Below are 17,300 nucleotides of genomic sequence, written 5' to 3'. Positions count from 1 at the left end.
AATATACAAGAATTTAATATTAAGACATTTAACATTTTAGACACAATATTGATTGTTTTTGCTTTATTTTGCCAACAAATATAATTCCAATTTGTGTCTCTGAGCAACATGATGCTGTTTTGTTCCTGAACGAATCAATCGTTTAAATTATTCGGTTCAGTCGCAATGATTCAATTATTAACAGTAACTTGCTGCCACCAACTGGTGGTTTAAATTTCACATTTAACGAATGTAAAAAAAAAAAAAAAAAAAAAAAAAAAAATTCAAATATCAGTATTCAATGTTTTGTTTAAATAATCAAAACTGTATTAATGCATTTGTAACTGCAGGTTGAATGCATTCATGTCCTGCCTTAAACAGTGAGTAAATGCATCTAAATGGCACTTCAGATGCAGCTTCTGTGTTTTCTCTGCATTGCAAAGATTAATTTTGTCAATACTGATTTCATTTCATTGGTGATTCCTACACAGTGTTCATTGCTCCCTACTCCCTAAGCAGGGGAAATCCGTTGAAGTTTACTTCACTTCGGAACATGGGCTAGAATTGGGAACCGCTGATGTAGCCTATTATAGTAATGTTGTTTCTGGTATTCTGGTCTGTGAGTATATATGCATTCAGGGGGCTTGGCTTTGGACGGCTATTGCAGGGAGGGTGGGGCGTTCGCTTTTAGTGCTATCAGGCTAAAGTTAGCATTTTCCAAGATCTCCTACTGCACCTTTAAGATATTAGCACAATAACACACTCAGCAAGAGATCGTCTAATTATCGTTAGGGATGTAAGGATTAACCGCAAGCCGGTTGAAAATCGATTCAAATATCGATTCAAATCAGTTGAGATGCTAAACTAATCGCGATTCATTTAGGAATAGGAGTTTATATGAATGCATGTCTGAGGGGAACTTACTGTTTTTAGAAAAGTTTAGATGGTATTTTATTTTCATCTTGCCTCTGTATAATGCATATTAAAGTTCATAAGTGCAGCGCTGTGTCGTTTAAAGCAGAAACCAAGGAAATGCTTTAAGCGCCACCTGCTGGCAGAGAGTGAATCTGTGTCTCATTCAGCTCATCCGCTGTTTCATGCAGATATTTTTATGTATAATTTTAACAAAACTGAAGTCAAACCATTCTGTTTTTTTTTCTTTGTTTGGGTCAAAATGCAGTGGTTTCCTCTAATTTTAAATGGAAAGAGCACAGACAAAGATTTATTTTATTTGTGTTATTTGATTTGATTTGGGGCTTGTTTTAAAATTTCAGTTTTGTTTTGTTATTTACATATACATTCTATTTAAATTTTGTCATTTAGCAGACGCTTTTATCCAAAGTGACTTACAAATAAGGACAATAGAAGCAATCAAAACCAACAAAAGAGCAATAATATGCAAGTGCTATATTAGTATATTATTATAGTTTTATTAAAATTTTAAAAGGAAATGTAAAGCATTTTGACCAAGCAATAATAAAAGGACACATTTAAATCATAATTTGTCTTAAATATCATTTTGTTTAAAAAAAAAAAAAAATCGTGAGTTGAGTGAATCGTTACATCCCTAATTATCGTTACTGATAAAATCCCAGAAAATATTGAGATAAATTTTTTCAGTATTGTACACCCCTAATACATTTAACGTTTTGTTTAGAAAATTTTTTAATAAATATGCGAAGTGCCCATTTTTCACTTGAGCCCCTGCCGCTCAAAATGTCTGTGCACGTCCCTGGTGTGTATGATCGAATAAACACACAGGGAGAGCAGAGCAGCCGTTTATTGTTATGCATGTTGTTTCTACACCTCTCCGTGTGCCGTCTGTTGATGTATTCTGTCAACACTAATCCATGAAAGCACGTAATTCATTACATCTAGCAGGAAGCCTTAACTCTTAACACCCTATGCTTGATTGCTAAATGTGTCAGGGACTAAGATAGTCTGATGATCTACTAAGACACTTCACTAACCAATGTAACAAATACATGTGTGTGTTTATGAGTACCTTGTCTTGGCTGATGAGCTCTTGGTAAGGGATGTGTGCAGGCAGATAGGTGTATAACAGAGCACAGAATGCCAGGCCATCACTCCAACTGCTGCTGAAGTTTGTCACATCTATATTCTACAAGAAGAAAGAGAAAAGTTTAAAAACACCATGAAATCGAAATAGGTGAATAGGTGTTTTGTGCCCTTTAGTGTATTTCTGTTTGCTTCCACCTGTATGCCTTATTCTATCCTTTTTTCCCCCCTTTTTTTCTAAAAGAGGGATGGTAGAGATGCACAATCAACCAGCTGCCGATTGTTTTCAGAGGATATTCATCTGAAACCTGTAATAGGATACTGGGCAATCATGCTTTAATTACTACACGCAAGAGTTCACTTGTAAGTGGCACTGGTAATAACTGAGAGAAAGCTCTGTATGCACATAGTGGCCACTAATATTATATTTTTTAATAGATCAAAATACATTAAAAACAGTAATATTGTGAAATATTATAACAATTTAAAATAAATGTTTTCTATTTAAATTATGTTAGATTTGTAATTTATTTCTGTGATGGCAAAGCTGAATTTTCAGCATCCATTACTCCAGGCTTCAGCGTCACATGATAATTCAGAAATCAATCTAATATGTTGATTGATTGTCAAGAAACATTTCTTATTAGTAATGTTGAAAGCAGTTGTGCTGCATAATATTTTCGTTTTCAAAAGTAAATCTCTGCTGCTGTAGTTTGAATTAATTTACATAAATGTAAAAGATGCAATTGCAAAAGTACCTGATGAGTAGTGGCACACTGCAGATACATTTGTGAGCACTCAGTCTCATGACAGCGCTGGTATCTGACAAACCAGTTTTCAGAGCTCATCAAAGATGCTGTATGTCATGCAATACCAGCACAGTGAAGTCTTCTCTCAAATACTTAGTTATCACTGATTTGAATTAACCAAAGTGGAATCAGTAATTCAAGTGAAATCAGTTGATTCGGGCAAACGTTCACTGGAGCAGTTTTGAAGCTAGTGCTGAATAAAGCACTGGATAAACTGTATTTCCCTTGGTTTTGAATACGTTTCTGGGCACTGTGATGCTGAACTCTCATGCAGCATATTAGTTTTAAGTGTGTCATAATGATCTTTGACAGGAATTATTCATGTCTGTTCTCTCTGAAATGTTGATATTTCAGACAGAAATCTGCAAAATTGCAGCATTTGGAACAGAAATGGAACACCTGTCATTCATAAAGCTCTACACATCCCCTGCTTATTATGTATTTGTTATTAAATATTTTAGTTAAAGGGTCACCCCAAACTGACCATTCATTCATCATTTATTCACCCTCATAACATTTTAAACCTTGATGGTTTTTTTTTTTTCATCCATTGAAAGTCCAGTGCAACCAAAATTTGGCTTTGTAAGGTGAACAGATTTAATTTAGTGTTTATCAAATATAAAAATTGATAAATGCATATACTGTTCATAGAAATTGGTCATCAATTGTGACCCTGGACCACAAAACCAGTCTTAAGTCGCTGGAGTATATTTGTAGCAATAGCCAAAAATACATTGTATGGGTCAAAAATATAGATTTTTCTTTTATGCCAAAAATCATTAGGATATTAAGTAAAGATCGTGTTCCATGAAGATATTTAGCAAATTTCCTACTGTAAAAATATTAAAACTTAATTTTTGATTAGTAATATTCATTGCTAAGAATTTAATTTTGGACAACTTTAAAGGTGATTTTCTCAATATTTAGATTTTTTTTGCACCCCCAGATTCCAGATTTTTAAATAGTTTTATCTCGACCAAATATTGTCCTATCCTAACAAACCATACATCAATGGAAAGCTTATTTATTCATTCGTAAATTGAACCTTATGACTGGTTTTGTGGTCCATGGTCACAAATATGATAAGTGTGTTTTTTTGGTTGATTGTGTGAAGTGTTAGTGAAATTTAGGTTTTGCTCTCACGTGTCACGGAAACATGTCTGAGCTTCCGAAACAAATATTTGGTTGTGTGGACTTTCAGTGGATTGGCAAAAATTGAGAGACTATCAACAATATCTTCATTTGTGTTGCGAAGATTAATGGTCATATTACGGGTTTAGAATGAACTATGCCTTAATTTAGTGTAGTACTCTCAGCTTAATTTAACACGTTTTACCATGTTTAAATTCAAACCACCAAATTTCCTACAAAACTGAAAATGTGAGAAAAGTCTGCAGATTCCATCTGGGTCTATCAAACATCCTGACTGTTGCAGCCCTACTCAATTCTGTCTTTGAGACAGACGCCATCACATATATTTCAAGTGAAATAGCCTGTGACAGATATCAAAAGACACAGAAGGAAGAGTACTGTTATTACAGCAATGAAAACATTGAGATGGACCTCACACACTCTAGACTGTTATCTCGTTGTGTTTCACCGGACTTCCTGCCACTTCCTGTGTGTCCCAGTGCAGTCATTCTTCTTTGTATGAGTGCATGTAGTTTGGGAACAGGGCAAAGGGCCAGTTGTGACCCTCTTGGGCTCAGCCTCCTGGGCTCTCAGAGTCCCAACACTTCACAAACATCTTTTGATTTAGAATCAGATGTTAGATTTGAAAGGAGACCCCGATAGAAGCTCTGTCCTCAGCTGGGCCATAAGGGCTGAGTTGAAGAGATGACGAAAAGTTCATTAGCCGTTTCTCTAGCAGGTCAGAAGTTCTTCAGTAAGGACGTCACCACAGAGGGACAGTGAGAAAGGAACCATGTGAAGAATCCCACCATCTGTGCTACACACTGACTGAGCGGTGTGTTGGGGGTGTCCAGCCTAACATATCTTTTGTGTTATGTGAAATATATAGAGATTAAAGAAAAATGAAAAATAATAACCATTAAACCTACTAAATCAACTGACAGGTGGCTGTTAAGCTCAAAAAGCACAATGAAAATGACCTGTGTGCTATTTTTAAATTCTTTTGGAGCCATAAAATAGATTTTTGTGAGAGGTTATTCACTGCAGATCTTCCATTGTGTGATAGCACTTGTGCACAAAACACTGAAAAGTGCATTAGCCACGAGACATACAGGAGCCAATGATGTTTGGCATCACTGACCTGTTGAACCTTGTGTGTCATGTTTCAAAGTGTACAAGCACAAATGGCATTTGAGAGCAGTGGAGGGATAAATTATAAGCAAATAATGATGGTCTGTTTCTCACAAAGTTATCATGTCATCAGAGACGCTATGTAGCAACATATGGATGACTTTTATGGTGCTTTAATATATATTATTTAGAATCCTGACTGCCATCTACCTTTGTTGTACTGTATTATAATGAAAAAAAAAACATCTCCTTTTGTGTTCAGAAGAAAGAAAGTATGAAATGACATGATGGTAAATAGATGATGAAAGAATTTGGATTTTAGGATGAATTATACCTTGTAAAAAAGAAGTGCTCTTAACTGTATTAAACATACTTAAAATTTTAAAAGTATATTTTACTTTGCAGATATTATTTTAATGATATAAAAGGCCATTAAAGAGAGTACACTTTCATGACTGTTTCTTAACTAATACACTTTTAAAAAGTAAACTTACTAATAATGCCAAATTAAAAGTTTTACTTTTAAGTGCAAATCATTGTTTTAATAATCTTTTGCCATTCTTTAAATAAATGTGCTGACTAACATACTAAACCACACATAAAGTACTTGATTGTAATTTGAACTGTAGTGTGTTTTCAATATAGTATTGATCAATATTAAGTATCAATATTGAGTTCATATATTTAAGATTTATTAAACCCTAACATACAGGTTTTAATAGAAATGGATTTAAAGGATATGCTTGTCAGTACATTCGGCAGTACACTTTAACCATATTTCAAAGAAAATAGAAGTGATTATGAAATTAAAAGTCCAACTTAAGTGGGTCAAAAAAGATCTTTAAAATTCAGCTTATTGAAATTATTACAAATGTAAATGATAATACATTTTTATTAAGTGTTCAAAAACATTTAATTCAGTTCATACTTAAGAATATTTTTTACATAGCAAATGCTCTTTTTATATGCTAGTATGTTAAAAGCATGTTTTACATATTTGGAGATTTTCATTTCTTATTATTTTAGAAGTTAATTATTTGTTTTTTGTTTTGTTTTTTTTCAGTGACAATGTAGCATCCAACTACAGCAATCAACTTAATCATACAGAGCTGAAGTCCTTCTTTTAGCTTTCTGCTCTTCCATTGATTTTCTATAATCTTCCTCTGACAAAAGACCTACACAATACATTCCTCACATGCCTGTCCTGTCTCTAATAGCACAGGTGGCCCAGAGTGGGTGGTTATACACTAATAAACGGTCAAATGAACACTCACTAGTTTATGCAATTCTACACGGGCTTCAGGAGGTGACTGCGGGTGTGCGTGTGTGTGTGTGTGGTGCAGGAATGCAGGGAGTGATGCAGAGAAGCACGGAGTCACATCCTGGATGGTCTGAGTGTGCAGAGATGATGGTGGGGGTGGGGGTGGGGGGTGGATAATGTCATCAGAGCAGAAAGAAAGCACGAGAGGAGGGGTATAAATGTTATAAAAACAGTAGTCTCCATCAGTACACTGTGACCCAGCTTCAAAAAGCAAACACAGCATTCAGTGACAGGAAATCACCCTTGCTCTCTTCAAAAGACAGAGGCAGAGAGTGGATGCGAGACACAAGCTGGTATTTTTCCATCACTTTAAACAATATTGGCCCACCAATGTAGCTTATTTTTCAGCTTGGAACAAAGCCAAATGTATTTTCAGCTTCTGCAGTAGAAATAGAAAGCAAGTTTACTCATGTCAGCGTGTAGTGGTGAGCCTAAACTGTCTGGGAAAAAAGAAAATGTCACTTCCTCTATAAAGTCTTAGACAGTGTAATTGTATGTTTATGGTTTTGAGTCACTGGTTTTAAAGAGTATTAACACATCTCAGCTGCTTATACGCTGAAACACAGGATTGTTACAGATAGATTCTCTATGTACGGTATATAGACTTTCATAAGCGCTTGACACTTTAATAGAGAACACATTTAATTGCATGGTGGGAGACAGCAAACGCACACACATTTTGTACATTGCAGCTGGATTGTCAACACACACGGAAAGGGCTTTCAATGATGGGTCCACATCCTCTCCAACACTGTCAGCTGTTATCTAACAAAGCCATGACAAGCAGTGACTTCATAGCCAAATGACAGACAGGCTTTCAAAGAATAGTAGCGTACAATCTCCATGGCCATCTCCAGTACACAAAAGCACACTAAATGGTGACTTAAATGACAGACATACCATATTATAGTAGTTCATCATTTTCTGTCTGAATTTAATAATTTTACATACCCTCATGTCATTCTAAACCCATATGATTCCATTCTTCTGTGGAACACAAAAAGATGTTATATATATATGACCGGCCCCACATATGACACTGTGGCTGTGAATTAAAAATTCCATCCCATAATTATTAATACCCTCATTTCATTTAAATCGTGGCTGTGCTGTACTAATTTGTTCTCTCTTTTTAACTTGAAAAAAATAGTCCATGTGACTCGTACAATATTAAACAATATTGCAGAGTCCCGCACATGATGTGAAGAAAAAAAAAAAATATTGTGGCTACAAATGAAAAATTAGTACAACATGGCCACAATTGAACTAAAACAAGGTTTAAACATATACATATACGAGTATGAACTTTGAGTTGCGTCAGAGTTAAAGTGATTTTACAACTTTAGAAATTAGCGCATGTCAAACAGACTACACTGTTATTGTTGTAAATAAAAAATAATAATAATAAAAAAATGATTATTGGAGTATGTTTGACAAAAAAAAACTGTTAGTGAAATTTACTTGGAATTTCCAAGTGAAAAGTTGTTTCTACACCAATTTTTTATAGTCCTTATTGACTTTGTGTAACAGTGCAAAGATTCTGCCTAACATCTCCTTTTTTGTAGCACAGAAAATCATACATGTTTGTGTTCCTTGAGCTTAGCTGCATCTGTGTTCTCTTTGCCTTTATTTACATGGGACTAGGCTGGTAAAGGACAATAAATACAGGTGGTGAACAACGCTGAGGTAAAAAGGGGCTGTAGAATAAATCAGAGCTGAGAGGAGACACAAATAAACTAGGGCTGACAGGGTCAGAGCTCCTTAAATAGTCCACCGCTGTCTGTCTGACCTCTTTAGACACAGCAGAGCTCCACCTCAGCAGTAACCACCCTCAGACCACCACTGGACCATGAGGAGTACAGTAAAAGTCGGTTAAACTATAAATGACTCTTGGGTGATGGTAGACACGTAGGAATAAGTATTATTAGAAAACTCCACTTTTGGCACTGTTTGTTGTATGTTGACAATGTTAGAGCTCTGCACTGAGAAAGCAGCAGGAGAGGAAGTACAGTGTTTTCAGGCATTGTTTGGTCTGATATTTCTGGATCAAAGTGAATGATCTGATCATGCACCATAGGAAAGAAACACACAAATGAGGTCACTTTAACATCTAGACAGCTAAGAGGCTAAATAGAGGGCAAATGGACATTTTTTGTGTCTTTATGCCTTTAGATTGTTCTTCTCCTCAGTAATTTTATAATATATCTCAACAACATCTCAAACAATTCTCAGATTTGCCAAGATAGCCAAAGTCTTCAATAAAAAGTTTTCAGTATGAGCTCAAATATTTGAAAAAACTGAGATATAAATGATACCCAGGACATTTTGGCTCCTGAGCTACACTCTTATAATACGCTCGATCATACGCTCCTATATTGTTAGGTTATTTATTTTTATCTTTGGTTGAAACATTCTATTGCAAAGGTTTTTTATAAAAATTCTTCAGATTGTTAAAATGTTCTTTACACTTTGAAAAATAAAAGTTCTTTTGAGAAATGTCCATTGACAGGCTCTTTGGAGAACCCACAATAGATCTTCTTTGGCATCACTGAGAAAACCCTCTTTTGGAACCTTTATTTTTAAGTGTGTGTGCGCGATAACTTCTGAGAAATATAGTTGTCCTGAGAAACAGCACTCTTAGGACATCTGGGTGCTTGTTTCCAAGAATATCTATCCTACAAGGACCAAGGCAGGTGTAAGTGTTGGTGTGAGACAGAGAGAGAGGGACAGACAGAGCGAACTTCCCCTGTTCTCTTCCCCAATTCCTGGAGGATTACGCCACACATTTCTCCATATTCTCAAGTCATTCTTCATCTCTGAACCAACCTATCCTGGATAGAACGAGGCCCCAGCAGTGCTGTTTTTGTTTGTCTGAGAGGATGAGAACGTTGCAGAGAGGCGGATGAAGGGTGCCGGAGTGCAGACCCAGCTGATTCCTCTCTTTAAAAGGACTGGCTGACCCCCTGTTTTCATTCTTTATTGTCTTCATCCTGAACAAACAGCTCTAGGGCTGTCTTTTTGTTAGCATTTTTTTAAATAAAATGCAGCTGACCTAAATACAGATACTTCAAAGAAAGTCTGAAAAACAGTCTACAGTGGGAAAAAAGATTTTGAGGGAGTTAATGTTGGGAAAAGGAGAATTTTTAATTACATTTGATCTTTTCCAGTGAAAGGATTGTCCACATTCAACAGGTCAAGTTTTAACTAACTTACTAACTTGTACAATAATACACTTACAGTGTGGAAAGGCATTGCACTGGAGTAAACATTAATATTGAACCATTCCAAAAACATACAGTGCCTTGCGAAAGTATTCATACCCCTTCATTTTTTTTTACATTTTATGTTGCTGCCTTATGTTAAACTGCTTTAAATTACTTTTTTCCAGATCAATCTACACTCCATACACCACACTGACAAAGCAAAAACAGAATTGTCACAACTTTGTAAATTTAATAAACAAAAAATAATAATAAAAAACTGAAATAAGTACATTGCATAGGTATTCATACCCTTAACTAAATATTTAGCTGAAGCACCTTTACAGGCTCAAGTCTTTTTTGTTTGATGCGACAAGCTTTGCTCATCAGCATTTGGCTTTAGCTTTAGCATTTTTTTTTTTTTTTACATTGGTTCCAAGCCTGGAAATCACCATTTTATAATTGCCTAAAAACATGAAATGGAAATCTTGGTCACTTTTGCATGATGTTATTATTACAAAGAATAAACATGTCTATAACTATTGATATGTTTGAAAATTTCTATTAATAAAATAAAATTTGGGTTGATAATTTATAGCTAAATGATCTTGGGACCCCATATCTTTTGTTAAACATAAAATAGAATTATATGTTTATTCTTATAAGATTTTTAAAATCCATTTTGTTTCAGTATTTTTCATTATATTTGTTAAAGTTATATTTTCAATTGAACTTTTTTAAAAGAAAGGTGCCTATTTTATTTGTTCCAAAGTTTAAAGCTTTCCTACATTTTTGCAGTTTTCTCCAGTTGTACCTGTTTTATGTTTATGTATGTATGTATGTATTTTATATCAGTACATGATGTTTGGCGCCATTTGAAGCCTGTATAGATCTGGACTTTTGAAGCGAGAAGGATAGTCAGTAAAAAAAGTAAATTGATATGTAATCAATATCTAGAAGAATATCTAATTTCTAGTTATCAGTATTGGCCAAAATTTACATATAGATTCATCCACCTACAGCAGTAGGTCCACTAAAATCATAATTTAGTCAGTCCAGAAATCAAATGACACTAATCTCTGGACAAAATAACTAATATAAGTGCTTTAATAAAAATACAAACAGCAAATAGCCTCTAGAATGCTTTTCCCCATAGGACAATGACAGCCATCAATAGGCTGTCATTAGAGCTCCAGAAGCCAACAACTGAAAACATGATAACTCCATCAGGCACATCTTTTCATAATCAAGGACTAGCGTACACTTTCAAGTGCATAGTCAATCCTCAATGCACAATAGACTGGACAGAATAGGATGCTAAAAATAGCACAAACTGAACCTTTAATTCAAAACAACACGTGGAGGTGAAACTAGTCAACAATTGTGCCTTTATAAACAGTGATTTGGGTGGATGATTCATTGGTGCTGCACACAAACATGTGCTGAGTGTGAGTCTGTATGCTCATTAAGTTTCCATCATTCACACTAACTGTGTCCAGCACTACATTATTAAGAGTCCTCCATGATCAATTCGTTTCTCGGTGGCTGACAATTTAAGGTGGCCTACGTGCAGCATAGCCTTCACATGCGCTGACAAGTCCTCAGGGCCCTGAAGTGTCAGTAAAAACCTCTAGAGGGACATAACATTAGGGTTGTTCGAAAAACGTGTTTAGGAGAGAGAGGTTCTCTGGTTATTTAAATTAGAATTAGTATCACCGTAACCTTGGTGACAGCACGGGCCATAAGCATACAAATATGTGCCTGCGTATGCTCAGTAGTGATTCTTTTCCATGGGATATTTCTTGTTGCATGTTCCTGACACATTTCTGCTCTGCAGGAACCACATGCAGATAACTATGAGTTATGAAAACTCTAAATGTGATATTTTGAGAGGTTTAACATGAAGCGATACACATGCATGCTTTTAAGCTCATGTTAAGTGGACTGGAGAAGCATAAATCCACTACCTGCAGCTATGGGGGACTTTAGGGAGTAACTCATCAAGAGGACATCCCATGTTAATTAGCATGCTATTTGACCGCAGTCCACTGACATCGGGGCAGATGACTAATTACTATAGCATGACCCAAGTCTGACATTCTTCCTCCACTTCATTCCCTATTATACCCTGGTCAGCTTTCTTTTTCCTTAATTTTTCTATCTATCTGCACTGTAAAAAATATAAAACAGAGATTATTGGAGTGCATATTACAATAAAATACTATGTAATTTTTTTTCTGTTTTCTGTTTGTTACTTACCATCTATTTACCTATGAAATAGGAAATATATTTTGCATTGAAAAAAATAAACGCTATTTTAAGAACTTATTTTAAGCACATTCTCCCCCAAAATTCACATTAGATTAAAAATAATGTGAAATTTAATATATAATATAATATTTATATATAATAAACCCCTTTTTAGTTAGTAAACATTGTGACCTTTTTTTATGGGCGGAGCTTCGGTGGAGGCAGAAAGATTCCCCTGACTGCTTCACTAACGCTAGCTAGCAGATTTTGTTTGCTTGTTTTTAACAATTACTGGAGAAAATTCTATTTTATCTGAATATGTAATGTCACTCATTGTCTGGGATCATGATTGTTATTTGAAAATGTTAACTTTAACGCTATGAACCAGATTGGCCAACTCGTACACACTCACTTAATGGATAGACGATCTGACAGGAATGGCCTGACACACCTACCAAACCAAGCGTGTATAGTAAATAGAAACTGAGGGCATATAAATCTTTAGATGCCTATAACTATGTACTAACAGTGGCAATTGTAAGCCAATGCAACTACTTGAATACACACCTGACACATAACATGGGCCTGCACTGTTCCCTCTGTCTACAATTGCACTTATAGCAATTGTAGAAAGTGAGACAACAGAAACGGTTTCCTTTATGTTTAGCCCCTGGTTGTTAGTTAACTTGTTCCCCACATTCTGATTAGGTGGGCATGCATGAGAAATCTTTAGACTTGTAACCAAACCATAATGTATACCAGCAAAAGACAAGGTTTATTTAACCTTAACTGATATTAAGTGTGCGCCGCAAATGCAAATTGTATTGCCTTTAACCACAGCTGTCGTTGTTTTTTTGTCTGGCAGTGGCAGCAGGTATGCAGGTATTTCATATTGGAGCCTGTACTCCAGGGTTCCTCAATTAGTTTTCACCGGGGGCCGAATTCTGCCAACGATACCAAGCCAAGGGCCACTGACCTTGTCTGTGGGTTTTTAATATTTTTGCATTTAGTTAAGGGTTAACTTTGCCTGTTGAATATTAAAAACATATGAACAAACAAAAAATCTGGATCTCCATGTCTGCCATGCAAATCAACTTCCTGCTCATCTCCAGACTGGATCTCTTTTCTCCACTTTCCCTAATTGCAGATTCAATTATTAGATCTGTCAGCATTAATATTTTTATGCTTAGATTTTTTTGGGGGGATCAAACTGTAACACTGTGTTTCCCAACCGTAGACTGTATGATAAAAATATACATACCACACAAATATTATATAATCTTACTACTACTCTTACTACTACTAGTAATAATAATAATAACAACAACATACACTGTAAAAAAATTACTGGTTATTTTCTGCCTGTACATTATCCATTAATTTTACAGACATTTGCGTTAACTCTAATACACAACGCAATGCAGTGCAAGATTCATAATACGGGTAAAAACCTGTAAAAAAATCGATATGGAAAATGCCTTTATATTAATACAGCACAATGCACTCTATTTTTAAAGCATATATTATAATATAAAATTACAATATTTAATATATATATTACAATAAATAATATTTTTTAAATGACAGTAATGAGAAAAGAATATGTGCCTAATTTTCATGGAAATAATACAGAATGTAAAAATTATATCTATGGTCTGTCCTTTCATATGAGAGTTGGGGTCAGACATTGGCCATTCAGACTCCAAACAAGACAAATGAGAACAATAAAGCAGCCAGTTTCCTGACACCTCATTTGACCTGTGCAGGACAAGAGGGCTGTACGTGTTTGAATGTGTGTGACATTCGATACTCTTAGCTCTGAACTGATAATGCCTCTTTTAATGAGGCTTATGTCCAAGCAAATGGGAGCCAAACTAAATGAATGTTTTCTCAACCTTCACACACTATCAGTGAGTTTTGCAGTTGCTTTCTTCATTACATTAACATGATCTTTCCAGATGCCAAATAGCCAACACAGTGATTTGACTGAGGTCAATACATTATTATTAACATTCATTTGTGGTAAATAGCTTGTGGAGGGAGGCTATGAATGATTGTAATGTGAATGGATGGCTGGGGAGTGAAATTTAAAAAGCTTTGAGGAAGGGCAGGATGGAGCAGTATGCATGAGTGTGTGTGAGTGTGTGTGTGTGTGTGTGTGACTGTTCGCAGGTGACAACGCTGTCCATCTTAGTGTGTTAGTGGGTAATTAGTTGCTCTCTCGCTCTCACAGCTGATGTCTCTTATGACATAGTGGACCAGTAGCCCTCCTTGACCTTTTCCTCAGCCAATATTAAGCTCAATTTGGAGCATGTGTTCTTGAACTAACCTTTTCCAAGGTCTGCAATGTGAGAAGAGGCCTGTGGCCATTGCTGTTCTCATCAACACAATCTCCTACCCTCTTCTCTGCACTGGACAATATGAAAATGGATAAATGCATGGTTGTCCAGTGACCAGTGAATGAGAAAACTCTTGAACTCAGATGGCATTACTCAGAAATAAGGAATAATTTGTATATATTTTGTAAAAATGATGTTAGTATTTCCCTCCAAATGCACCATAATGCATCCATATATTTCACATTTCTTTCGTAAAATTCTCATCACTTTTCCAAATAACTACTGTACAAACACACACGTGTGTATGTGTGTGTGTGTGTGTGTGTGTATATATATTATATATATATATTTACATTTACATTTACATTTAGTCATTTAGCAGACGCTTTTATCCAAAGCGACTTACAAATGAGGACAATGGAAGCAATCAAAAACAATATATATATACACATATACATGACCCGGGAGCATGACGTATGAGGTCAGCGCTGCGCATGCGCCGGTGAGTCTCGTGAAAACCAACGTTTGTTAACAGGAGCAAAGGAAGCAGTTTCCTTACTTTAGCAAAGGAAAACCAGTCTCCTCTTGGCTCATATCGAAATCCTCCGACATTCTGCTTTACAAATCCGTGTTTTGTACTTCTAATTAGTGACTGTTGTTTTGTTTTGATCTCTCCGCTGCGCTTCCACGTTCGTCACTTCTGAGCGGCGCAATGCGCAAAGCTGACCTCATACGTCATCAGCCCGGAGCTGCGTCCATGTACAACAGTGAGTGCAAGCTAGATTAAATTGATTATTATGTTTTAAATATGGATATTTTTCTTACAAAAACACATCGATTCGCTACAGGAGGATTTTGTTTTTTAAATATGGATATTTTTGTCACTTTTTATTAAGGATGGGCGCTTTTTATTTCACTTCTTTTGGACTGATGCACTGCAACACCCGCTGAGTGTTATTAAAAGAAGAAATACATACACACCTAGGATGACATGAAGGTGAGTAATTTATGGGCTAATTTTAATTTTTGGGTGAGCTAACCCTTTAAATTAATGTGCCAGTCACAAAACCACACAACACTTTACAGTCATGTTAAATTTAACTGCTTAACACACCCAATGTCTTGGCTTGGCACAAACAAATAATCTGACTCATGTCAGGATTTAGGCATCCCCATTGAGCACACAGGAAAAAAAGACATCATATAATAGCCAGAAGCCTAATTATTTTCAATACAGAAATCCACAACTATTAGTTTAAGCTTCTGATTGCATTCTGGCATCAGAGGGCTGACTATTTTACCCTCCAGACAGATGAAAGGTTAGAATATAATTGAAACTGCTGAATAAAATTTCTGCAAGCCAGTGGGCAAAAGATGAATAAGCACTGTATTTAGAATTTACTGTATCCAGTATTTAACAAAAGATGAGGAAAGCGGGAGGTAGAAAGAAAACATGAACGCCCCTTTCTTTATTTTGTTTACCAGCTGAGGCTAATATGGATGGTAAGCGTGTTAGTGCTAATCTTCCTTTCACACATGACAATGGTGGAGCCCTGGGTCTGGTCCCCTGAGGGTTTCATGGGCCTCATACGGCTATTAGAGCAGTGAGTGAACCAGTAGAAATATTATTTGCTCACATACAACCACACATGCCCAATTACACGTTATTTGCTTCTGGGAACATAAACACTGGCTGATACAGCCCATGTGGCACAAATACCAATTTGACTTCTAGGTCATTCAGTGTTAGGTAGTGTACAAATGAAATAAAATGTGGTACTTAGAAATGGCATGAGTAAATCTTTTTTCATTCAACTCTTATTTATTTGACGCAAGACTAATCTCATATTATCTGGGCAAAAAAATAAAGAAAGGCTTAAAATGTTTCTTGTTAAAATACTGAAACCACAAGATGCCCTCTACTGATAGATGGTCTTTAACAAGCTCAGCTTATATAATAACATTCCCGTTTGAGAGGACAATTTGTGAACCAAGATTTTCCAATGTAGTGTTCCCACAATGTTTGTTGTACTTGGTCTTGGCAAAGCAATGCAATTATCGGTTGTACGCAGAAGTTATTTCTGTGGATAGCACAGCTAGAAGCCCCAAGAAATTGTTTCCTCTTTTTAAAATTAGTTCTTTGATAAATATACTTTGTTTTGTAACTATATTAAAGCTTTATAGGGATGGGCAGTATGACGGTATATTTGGTTACCACAGTATAAAGTTACAGAATTTGGTATATTGTTTATTTCGCAATCTGGAAATATATCTACGTAGTACTACTAAAAATTTGACCCTGCAATTTGATAAAGAAACATGCATGAATGAGAATATAAAGATTGGGACATGATTAACATAAAATTGAGTTATTAACTGCAATATGCACTGAAGAACTTGTGCTTAGTCTGACTGACACACAGCTGAAGCACATACAACATACACTGTAAAAAAATTACTGGTTATTTTCTGCCTGTACATTATCCATTAATTTTACAGACATTTGTGTTAACTCTAATACACAACGCAATGCAGTGCAAAATTCATAATACGGGTAAAAACCTGTAAAAAAATCAATATGGAAAATGCCTTTATATTAATACAGCACAATTCACTCTATTTTTAAAGCATATATTATAATATGAAATTACAATATTTAAGTGTCTCAGACAGCATGCAATCAAGATTTTCATGATGTTTAAAAAAGTTATTAACTGCAATAAGCAGTGGAAAAGCACTCACTTATGCGCTGACTTTCACCTGAAGTGCGCACACAGACAGCGTCTCTCTCAGACAGCATTTGATCACGAATTTCTATTCTTATTTCGCTTGGGCAAATGCACACACAATTATGTCAAAATGCCTGTCTTGTGGAGTATTCATGTAAACAGCTGGTTATGTGTTAAATAAACATAAAAAGTTGGGTGAAAACCAGATGTCTTTCAGCACATTGGATTCATGCAGTAAGTCTTAAAGTGACAGCAGCCTAATTAACATGCTACTGTCTGTGGCATTAATGTTAATCAAACAACAAAATAAATAATTATTCACAGTTTTTGACTGAATCACTTTTGCGTCTTTAATAAGAATTAATTCATATTTGATTTATACAGTGTTTTAG

General features: G+C 35.5%; 2 protein-coding genes across 11 annotated transcripts in view; one reads left to right on the top strand and one right to left on the bottom strand.

The window, feature by feature from the left end:
- The window catches only part of LOC109086572 (cytospin-B-like), a 107,926-nt gene that overhangs the window by 9,571 nt on the left and 81,055 nt on the right, over window positions 1–17,300 (bottom strand). For all 4 annotated transcript variants that reach the window (XM_042756826.1, XM_042756827.1, XM_042756828.1 and 1 more), the window contains one exon: window positions 1,985–2,101. In XM_042756826.1, coding sequence (XP_042612760.1) covers window positions 1,985–2,101 — 117 coding nt within the window. The remainder of the gene's footprint in view (window positions 1–1,984; window positions 2,102–17,300) is intronic.
- zswim7 (zinc finger, SWIM-type containing 7) overlaps window positions 1–17,300 on the top strand; it is a 97,932-nt gene that overhangs the window by 52,013 nt on the left and 28,619 nt on the right. Inside the window, exon 6 of one of the 7 annotated variants that reach the window (XM_042756841.1) lies at window positions 4,678–5,493. The exons of 5 other annotated variants lie outside the window; for them this stretch is intronic. In XM_042756841.1, coding sequence (XP_042612775.1) covers window positions 4,678–4,737 — 60 coding nt within the window. In that variant the 3' untranslated portion in view covers window positions 4,738–5,493. Of the gene's footprint in view, window positions 1–4,674; window positions 5,494–17,300 lie in introns of those variants that run through there. One more of the 7 variants, XM_042756840.1, reaches the window with a different exon arrangement.

Source organism: Cyprinus carpio, chromosome A5 (assembly GCF_018340385.1).
Source record: "Cyprinus carpio isolate SPL01 chromosome A5, ASM1834038v1, whole genome shotgun sequence".
NCBI classification, from domain to species: Eukaryota; Metazoa; Chordata; class Actinopteri; order Cypriniformes; family Cyprinidae; genus Cyprinus; species Cyprinus carpio.
Note: the sequence above shows the minus strand (reverse complement) of the source record. Positions and strands in the feature narration are given on the sequence as shown.